Source organism: Ictalurus punctatus, chromosome 23, assembly GCF_001660625.3.
Source record: "Ictalurus punctatus breed USDA103 chromosome 23, Coco_2.0, whole genome shotgun sequence".
In the NCBI taxonomy this organism is placed as follows: Eukaryota; Metazoa; Chordata; class Actinopteri; order Siluriformes; family Ictaluridae; genus Ictalurus; species Ictalurus punctatus.
Genome location: NC_030438.2, coordinates 7,750,380 through 7,760,544, shown reverse-complemented (window position 1 = coordinate 7,760,544; position 10,165 = coordinate 7,750,380). Strand labels below are relative to the sequence as shown.

The following is a 10,165-nucleotide window of genomic DNA, read 5'->3' as shown; positions in this document are numbered from 1 at the left end:
CTCTCAAAGGATCATGGGTAATGAAGTACGACGGTTTAATGCTAACTGCTAGCAGGTTCTTTCTTTGCTTTAAAAAAATGTTTCTTTGTACACATCAGGTGGTATAATTTATGTATTCATATGATTGTTTATCTTCCATCTAACTATAATCTCGCTTTAATAGAAAAAATGAGGTGTTTGTGTTTATTATTTAAAGTAATTTCACAGTTTCACATTTCCACCACTAGAGGGCACTTTGACCAAAATAAATAAAACTGGTAAATAATTATATACACAAAGGTTTAAACTCGTCTGTTAAACTGTTCTGGTTAACCATGTGAACTTAACGAATTAAAAAGTTATTCATATATGATATAAATAATATGTATTATTATTATTATTGTTGTTGTTGTTGTTGTTGTTTTGTTGTTGTTGTTATTATATAAGTACTTATATAATAATAATAATAATAATAATAATAATAATAATAATAATACTATATCAAACATACACATTAATACACCCCTGCACTGTTATTTTTTTCCTTTTGCTAAAGTTCATTTGATCAATGTCAACTTTCCTATGTGTGCTACGTTGCATGCATACATACATACACGTGTGTTCTTTCGTGTGGTATTAGTATTATTATACTATTATTCTTATTCTTATTATACTAGTAACAGTATTAATAAACAAATAACTATAGCAGTATTTAAACAATAATACATAAAAATCAACCTTTCCTTTTTGATTAAAGAGAGCAAATGACAATCCAATGTTTTACATTTTAAACAATTAGTGCTTTTTAAAGACTTATTTATTTATATAATGCAGAAATTATTCACTCATGGCTGATAGGGGACGCTATATACACCACCAGGTTGCTTTAAAGGTTGCCATTTCGGGTTAAATTCCCCGCTAGAACAGAAAAACGAGCAGTTTGCGATATTTCCTGCTTTTACGTCATCCTTTTATTTGTATGTTTTTTTTTTTATAGGTCCCTGTGAATGAGCTGTTACTATAGAAACTATTGTCAGAGCTGATGTTGTAGAAAATTAGCTAAATATGATATAATGATATTGATGGCTATTATTGCGATTATTATTATTATTATTATTATTATTATTAACTGTCAAAGTTGGTTTGACGTTGAACGTTCGATATTTTTGTGAGGAAATTAAGGGACCGTCTCTAAAGTTCCATACGACATTGTTAAACACCATTCTAAGTTCAATAGCATTTGAAGGGAATCACTTACAGTCATATAACCAACTGTAAAGTGCTCATCTGGGTGTCAGCAAGGATGCACACCTTTTAGATTTGTGATATTTATTAAAATAAGCTATTAAATCATATATATAAAAAAAATTGCCATGTATTTTATTACTGCATGGGCTCATACATAAAATATACCATAATTTAAAGCTCAATAGCATTTGGAGGGAATGATGTACAGTCACACAACCAACTGTAAAGTGTTCATCTGGGTGTCAGGTATGATGCACACTTTTTAGATTTCTGATATTTAATAAAATAAATTATTAAATCACATTTCAATTTGACATGTATTTCATTACTGAATAAGCCCATACACAAAATATACCATAATTTAAAGTTCAATAGCATTTGAAAGGAGTGATGTACAGTCACACATCCAACTGTAAAGTGTTCACCTAGGTGTCAGGTATGATGCACACCTTTTAGATTTTTGATATTTATTAAAATAAGCTATTAAATCATATGTAAATTTGATATGAATTTCACTAGAGAATGGGCCCATGCACAAAATATACCATTACTTAAAAGTCAATAGAATTTGAAGGGAATGACTTACAGTCATATAACCAACTGTAAAGTGTTCATTTTTGAAAAGTGTTCATTTTTTGCATTCGTGAAGGTTTTTTGGTTCATGCATTGTAGGGTTAATTATCAGAAATCTAAAAGGTGTGCGTCATACCTGACACCTAGGTGAACACTTTACAGTTGGATGTGTGACTGTACATCACTCCCTTCAAATGCTATTGAACTTTAAATTATGGTATATTTTGTGTATGGGCCTATTCAGCAATGAAAAACATGTCAAATTTAAATGTGATTTAATAGTTTATTTTATTAAATATCAGAAATCTAAAAGGTGTGCATCATACCTAACTCCTAGATGAACACTTTACAGTTGGTTATATGACTGTAAGTCATTCCCTTCAAATGCTATTGAAGTTTGAAACGTGTATAACAATGTCGTATGTAACTTTAGAGACGGTCCTTTAATTTCCGCATATCTGCGAATATCTAATGTACAATCTGGGGGTTAATAGTGGTATCTGGCAACCTTCATTAGAACTGCCATTTTCCGTAGAAGAAGAAGCAGAAGCAGCAGGCGCTATTAGCAAGCTAGTAAGCTAAAGTCTTAGATTATATAAATGCTATAATTATAAAGGTAATGCCACTTTTGCAGACCAGTTAGTCAGTTTCATACCAGTTCTATGACTTATTTCTTATCATTTTGTGTGTTTTATAATTATACACAGCTACACAGAAAGCTGTATTCGGAGACTAGCGGTTAGCTTTAACGTTAGCGTAAAGCTGTAAGCTAGCTATGGCCGGGAGCAGTATCGCTGGGAAGACCTGGGAGCTGTCGAACAGCATCCAAGAAGTTCAGAGCATCGACGAAATCTACAAATATGACAAAAAACAACAGCAGGAAATCCTCGCAGCCAAACCTTGGACAAAAGAGTTGAGTAAGCGTGGATAAGGATGTGCTAGATGTCAGGGTCAGGCTTGTTTCTGTGCTCCATGATGCAGTTTGTTTACAGCACTATTCATTTAAATAAATAAATAAATAAACAAACAAACAAACAGCACGTTCAATCATACTGAGTCTATTATTATTATAGTCCAGAATAAAGAGAATGAATTAGAATTAATTAATATACTGATTAGACATGAAACTTAATGGTTACTGCCTCAATGGAACTTGCATGATGAGAAATTGCATTTATTATATATTAATGATTAATATATTATTCATTTAAATATAAAGTATTTATTATCTTTGTATAGCTGTCGACAAACCTTTGGTCATATCACTTATTAGAGCAAATATGTACACTGTTTGACCATTTTGTGAAGGTTGCCTATGATAATGAAGGAAATCTTCGCATACTAGGTGTGATCATCTTCTTTCTTTTTATTCCGAGAGAAACAAATTCTTTATCGCGTGTGTTTTTTGTTTGTTTGTTTGTTTATCTCCTCTGTATGTTTAAAAATGCTGTATCATCAAACGTCATGCTTGACAAATTTGCTAAGTTTTATTCCTGTGCCATATTTTGATCTGCATTAAAAAGTACTGATTTTTATTATTATTATTTTTTAATTTGGTAGCCATCATTACTTTAAATACTGCAAGATCTCAGCGCTGGCCCTGCTGAAGATGGTGATGCACGCACGCTCCGGTGGAAACCTGGAGGTGATGGGGCTTATGCTGGGGAAGGTGGACGGAGAGACCATGATGATCATGGACAGCTTCGCTCTGCCTGTGGAAGGCACCGAGACCAGGGTGAATGCCCAGGCTGCTGCTTACGAGTACATGGCTGCTTATATAGAGAATGCCAAACAGGTAGAGCAACTCATCTCATCACTCTACAAATCATCATCATCATCATCATAATCATCATCATCATCATCATCATACACACAGAGCTCTGTAATCTACTCCGAATAAACATCTCTGTGCAACACATCTGTTGTTCGAAGCCTGACAGATGCAAGTCAGGTTTATTTCTTGTTTGCGGAAAAAGCGTGACACTGACTACGTTTACATGGACAGTAGTAATCTAGTTATTGACCTTATTCTGAATAAGACAATATTCTGATTAAGGTGTTTACATGTGTCACTTTTAGAATAGTCCTTTCATGTTCCTGTTTTACATGTTATAGAACACAGATCTAGTAACGGCACGCATCATTACGTCCCCACGCCACGCCGTCCGACGTTCCCTCCAGAATTTCACGTATTGACATACAGTTAGTCTTCGTTATGGTACCGTATACAGTTTTGGTTGTTTTTCTTTTTAATTTCACGAAAGCTTCAAGTGCAGTTAATTATTTGTCATGCTGTACGTGCTAATAGACGACTGCTTGAAGCCACGGGCTGCGTCCCAAACTGTGTTCTTACCTATTGTATAGCAGCCGAGACACATGTATTTCTCCTACTATATAGTAGGTAAGTACGTGGTTTGGGACGCAGACGTGCTCTCTTGTTTGCTGTCAAACGGTTGAGCGCTGCCGTGTGTGTACGTGTTTACATGCAAGTTTCTTAATCTGAGTATCGTCTTAATCGGGTTAATATCGGATTATTGTTGTCCATGTAAACTTACTGACTGTCGCAACCCCAGAACTCAAAACTGATTCAGTATGCTGAAGACTATACACTACCAGTCAAAAGTTTGTGGACACTCAGCTGAAACGTTTCTCATGATCTTAAAACCCTTTTTATCTGAAGGTGTATGATTAAATGTGTGAAATCTATGTTGTAGACAAAACTATAATCGTGCCAACGTATTCATTTCTTTCATTAGAAAACTAACATTTTATTTAGAATTTTTTTTTTTTTAAGGGACGACTCGGAGCGAAACATTCCGAAAACCAGCCCATAAGTGTGCAGCGTCGGTGGGAACTCCTTTAATGCTGTTTAAAAAGCATCTCAGGGAAATTCCTCAATAAATCGGTTAAGAAAATGCCAAGAATACATTTCTGGAAATTCTAGGCAAAAAGCATGTCTGCTTTGAAGATGCTAAAATACTAAATTATTTAGATTTATTTTGCATTTTTATATGTAATCGCAACAAAATACGTTTTGTTAGAGGTCATTCTTAAAGTCTAATGTGTAAACAAGCACAGGTGCACCAGTATCAGCTGCAATATATTTTTCAGGTGGGACGGTTGGAGAATGCCATCGGATGGTACCACAGTCACCCCGGTTACGGCTGCTGGCTATCGGGGATCGACGTCAGCACTCAGATGCTCAATCAACAGTTCCAGGAGCCCTTTGTGGCAGTGGTGGTAAAATATTATAGAAAAATATTTCAGCTCTGTGCTCATTTTTCCGCTCCTCTTTGTCCTGATCTCATTCGCATCTCTATATATACACATATACATATTTTATATATATATATATATATATATATATATATATATATATATATATATATATATATATATATATATATATAAAATGTACACATACATACATACACACACACACACACACACACATACATACATACATACATACATACATACATACACACACACGCACACACACACGAGGGGTGGAGCAAAAACAAAACACCGTTTCACCGGAGCAGTGGCAGTGATCCATGACCGACCCTGGGATACAAATAGCCTGAGTGACGTTGGTAGTGGCGACTGATTAATGGCTGTTGCTTTTGTAACAGTATACAGTACGTTATTTACACATCAGGGGGATTGCAGAGTGGACAAAAATCATAATTAGGAATTCGGCTCATAACTTAATTATTCAGTTGTATCGGGCGACTCTGCTCGGTCTGCTTTACAGTATGAATCAGATGTTGATGACTTACTGAAATGGTTTTTCTTCTCACGTTGTGTCGTCCTGACAGATCGATCCTACACGTACCATATCTGCAGGGAAAGTCAATCTTGGAGCGTTTAGAACATATCCAAAGGTATTATGAATATATTTTCTGACAGGAAAAAAAAACAACCACTGATTTGTCATAATATTGTACATTACTGTATATGACATTTCTTAATTCACTGGTTATTTCTGTCATACTTGTGTGCATTGGCTATAAACAATAGAATTTTTTTTGTAAAGGACACTTAATTAAAAACAAGTTCATAAAAGTCTAAATAAAATACAATATTTCTAATTGTGTTTGTCTTCCAATACAAGGGCTACAAACCTCCAGATGAGGGGCCTTCAGAGTACCAGACCATACCTCTTAATAAAATTGAAGACTTTGGTGTGCACTGCAAACAGTATGTTTTTATTTATTTTAAATAATTGTGAATTATTTCTAAAGTTTTCTACACATTAGTATTAGTTCATCTGAACCGCATGTAATATTTCAAATATTTGTTAATTATTTATTCATATTCAAAATCTCGAAAGTTTCTATTTCACCACCATACAAGTGAATAGTTCTTGAATTAGATTTGGTGAAATAAATATTTATTTGATATTTATTTATTTGTTTATTTATTTATTTTAATTTTAATTAGGTACTATGCGCTAGAAGTGACTTATTTTAAGTCCTCTCTGGACCGTAAACTCCTTGAGCTTCTCTGGAATAAATACTGGGTTAACACTTTGAGTTCATCAAGTCTACTTACTGTGAGTATCATTCTTCTCTTTCACATTTTATATATTATATTATAAATATATAGTATTTTATTTATATATATATATATATATATATATATATATATATATATATATCTCAGTTGTAGTATTTAAATGACATGGAAACTTATAAGATTTATACAAGCCTTTATTGAGAGAGAGAGCATGCTCTTGAGTGATGTATTTAGATGCTGCTCTGTTTCTAGATGGTTTATTTTCTTCTCTATTGAAAATCTGAGCCTAAATTGAGCTGACATCGTTGGCTCCGACGGTTTCGCGTTGAGCTTTACTTAACGGCGTAAAGAGCCGACGCTTGAGCTGCTGAACAAAGATACATTGACTAGTTGTCAAAAGCCGCTTGCTCCTCTGGAGAAAACTTTTGTCAGTGCTGTGACTGACTGCGGCTTTGAGACTTTTTTTTTTTTTTTTGCGCACGAAGCATACCGCCTCACCCTCGGCAAATTCACAGTGACGAGGCAAAAAATATGCAAAGACGCAGATTTTTTTGTTGATTTCTTGAAAAGGTGTGTTGTCAGAGAGTTAGTGTTGTGGGGAAGTTATATATGACAGTGCAGTCTGCTTAACGGGCGCTGTGATGTGTTCAGAATGCGGACTACACGACGGGGCAGGTGTTCGATCTGTCCGAGAAGCTGGAGCAAGCCGAGGCTCAGCTGGGTCGCGGAAGCTTTATGCTTGGCTTGGACACCCACGACAGGAAGTCTGAGGACAAACTGGCCAAGGCCACACGAGACAGGTAAGGTGATGAATCTTAGGGGAGACATCTTATTAATAATTTAAAAAAAAAAAACTAAACCATGGTTTCAAGGACATATGTGTACAAGACATACAGCGTTCTTTGATCCGACCTAAGGCTTAGCCTAATGCTTTATGCTTGAAGGTCTTATTTTTCCATTGGTTTGTTATCATCAGAGCTCATTGTCAAGATTCTGACTTTTTTCTCTTAATGATTCAAAGCTAGACTTAATATTAAACCCTCTGCAAAAAGGACATAATAAATCCTTGGGGCTAAAGTGTGTTGAACCTGAGAAACATAATGTTGTGGTTTGGTGCTTTTGCCTCTTTTGGTGATTCGAACACAACTCTAAAATATCATCGTTAACATCTTTGATTGATTGAACAGGATTCAATCTAAAACTCTTGTATTTCACTCTCAGCTGCAAAACAACCATTGAAGCGATCCACGGCTTGATGTCCCAAGTCATCAAAGATAAGCTCTTCAATCAAGTGAACACGTCCGCCAACTGAAAGTAGAGAGAGAGAGAGAAAAAGGCCTTAAATATGTGTGATGTTGTGTATGCTCGGCAATGGCTTTCCAGGCTCTCTGATCTTAATGTTTTCACTTGTTAATAGATGATGATGAATAAATATAATTAATGTCTAAGTTCTTTTCTTTTATATTTCGGTTGTGTCTTCTTGTAGTTAAAACATGAACAATGTCAGGAAACAAGTCATCGTCTAAATTCTTCGATTTGACCAGCACATATGATTTTTTCCCACACTTTAACATTTGGATAAAGACATCATTTGAAGTAATACATTTTTCTATTAGGTTCACTGAAACAGAGCACTGACCCGTTCCACGCTCCTGTACGGTTCTCTGGCGCTGGCAGGACTGTACGTCCTCAGAGTGTGATTTTAACACTTTAACAAAGAACATGAATACACTGGCTCGCAACAAAACCAATCGAGCTGTCATTTAGGTTCTCACCAGTCATAGCATTACATAATGGAATAACAAACTCGACGGCAGCGTTGGCCCAAAGGTAAACACAAGCCGGGTTGCAGAAAATGTCTCGGCCAGGACAGATCTGAGCAGGTTGTCTTCACACGCTATACACAATCCTTCAGGAGGTCGAGCTGGACGTCTATGGTGCGTCAGTGATGCATCACAGAAACAGAAGCTCGACACACTGCGTCCATTCAGCCTCCGAGTCTGCTCTCTGTCTCTGCAGACACTCCCGACATCCTGTAGTTTCTTACAGACAACAGATCTGGCACCGTTCTCGGCTAATGATTTTTTTTCTTTTTTTCGTTCTTAACATCGTAACGTAGGTCACATGCTTATATATGCACAGTTACTTTTAAAAATAATGTAATGTTATTCATACATCTTGTGTTTTTCTTATATCCTGATGCTATCTCAATGAAAACTTAAGACTTTCATATACGGTTACAATAATAAGGAGTATTAAATGATTTCTATAGAGGAAAATACGATAATATTTTTAAAATGGGACAAAAAGTTTCATCAGATTTTCACCTGATGAATTTCAAAGGACTTACTGCACATTTTCAAAAATCAACGAATAAATAATTAATAAATAGTGAAAATATAGTGAATATAGTGAAATATTCATATCACTAACTAATAATAATGTACAGTTGTGGTCATAAGTTTACATATACCTTATATGTGCAAAAAATAAAGCGGTACCATAAAAAATTGCATTTTTTTTATTTAGTCCTGCCCTGAATAAGTTATTTCACATAACAGATGTTTTACATCTAGTCCAAAAGACATAATAATAACTGAATTTACACAAAGGAACAAGTTCACAAGTTTACACACACTTGATTCTTAATACTGTGTGTCGTTACCTGGATGATCGACGACTGTTTTTATGTTTTGTGATCGTTCTTCATGTGTCCCTTGTTTGTCCTGAGCACTGTTCTTCAGAAAAATCCTTCAGATCCTGCACATTCTTTGCTTTTCCAACATCTGCATATTTGAGCTCCTTTCCAACAACAGCTATATGATGTGGAGATCCAGCTTTTCATACACAATTACAAAAAGGTGCAAGCATTCACTGACGCTCAAGAAGGCAACAGGATACACTAAGAACTGTAAATTGTTACTATTTTGTCTTCTGGAAAACATATAAATATCTTATGTAGCTTCTGAAGGGTGGTACTAAATGAAAAAAAAAGATCTTTAAACCAAATAATAACTGCAGTTTTCCAAATGCTGTTATTATTATTATTATTATTATTATTATTATTATTATTATTAACATTTTGCAAATTCTGTAAGGCATATATAAACTTTTGACCTCAACTGTAACTATTTCCGATATCTTTATCATGGCATAACGTCACACTCATAGCTATTGCATTATGCCTGTTATAATTTCATTTTAAAGGGTTGATCGTGAGAAGGGAATCACATCATAGATCAGAAACTAACTTCATTATACCTGATCAAACGTGTAACAGAGAGTACAGACAGCTTCATAGCTTACAAATTGCTTTGAAACTTTACACCGCTGCACTTTGTGATTAGGCAATGTGTGTGTTTTTTTTTTGTGTTTTTTTTTTTTTAAATAACATCTATAGCAAGACTTTGTTTGAAATCTTACCTATTATACTTTTAAAAAATTAATCCAAATCAGCTACTGAAAATAATCCTACTAATTCCACATTGGAATCACAAATGAGGCTTGTGATCATCACCACATGAGTATTTTTATGCTTCACTTAAAGAGAAAAAAAAAGAATTCAAAATGAAGAGGAGCCCAGAGCAAAGCGTATTACATTTTACGTTTTACAAATTGACATCCGCAGAGTGGCCTGTATTAGCCGCATTTATGGCGTGCTTTGCATTAACGAAGGCCTCCTTAAATTACAGTGGAATTCTACTTCATTTGTGGGATTCAAAGAAAACTTAATAATAATAAATAGGCAGGGGGAAATGCCTGTTTAAAAAAAAAAGAAACTCAGAAAGCACATCAGGGTGATAAGTATAACTAATTAAGAATGGCTATATATCACCGGGTTCCT

The 10,165-nt window shown here is 34.8% G+C and overlaps 2 protein-coding genes across 4 annotated transcripts in view; one reads left to right on the top strand and one right to left on the bottom strand.

Annotated features, from left to right (window-relative positions):
* Positions 1–2,284: 2,284 nt before the first annotated feature.
* Positions 2,285–7,769, top strand: cops5 (COP9 signalosome subunit 5). Of its 3 annotated transcripts, none has more exons than XM_017453867.2 (9): positions 2,285–2,373; positions 2,508–2,712; positions 3,361–3,595; positions 4,912–5,040; positions 5,622–5,687; positions 5,918–6,003; positions 6,247–6,358; positions 6,973–7,121; positions 7,543–7,769. In XM_017453867.2, the coding sequence occupies exons 2-9, from the start codon at positions 2,576–2,578 to the stop codon at positions 7,631–7,633; spliced, it is 1,005 nt and encodes a 334-aa protein (XP_017309356.1). In that variant the 5' UTR covers positions 2,285–2,373; positions 2,508–2,575; the 3' UTR covers positions 7,634–7,769. The 3 variants fall into 3 exon arrangements, with proteins under 3 accessions (XP_017309356.1, XP_017309355.1, XP_017309354.1); XM_017453866.3 differs by having other exon boundaries at positions 2,315–2,416; XM_017453865.3 differs by having other exon boundaries at positions 2,316–2,712.
* A 1,128-nt stretch (positions 7,770–8,897) lies between these two features.
* The window catches only part of mcmdc2 (minichromosome maintenance domain containing 2), a 30,383-nt gene continuing 29,115 nt past the window's right edge, over positions 8,898–10,165 (bottom strand). Inside the window, exon 15 of the mRNA XM_017453425.3 lies at positions 8,898–9,158. The gene's annotated coding sequence lies outside the window, so the exon portion shown is untranslated. The remainder of the gene's footprint in view (positions 9,159–10,165) is intronic.

Coding starts and splice junctions, on each gene's coding strand:
- cops5 (XM_017453867.2), top strand. CDS start 2,576: ATGGCCGGGAGCAGTATCGCTGGGAAGACCTGGGAGCTGTCGAACAGC. Junction 5,688..5,917: donor CGTTTAGAACATATCCAAAG/GTATTATGAATA, acceptor TTCCAATACAAG/GGCTACAAACCTCCAGATGA. Junction 6,004..6,246: donor TTTGGTGTGCACTGCAAACA/GTATGTTTTTAT, acceptor AATTTTAATTAG/GTACTATGCGCTAGAAGTGA.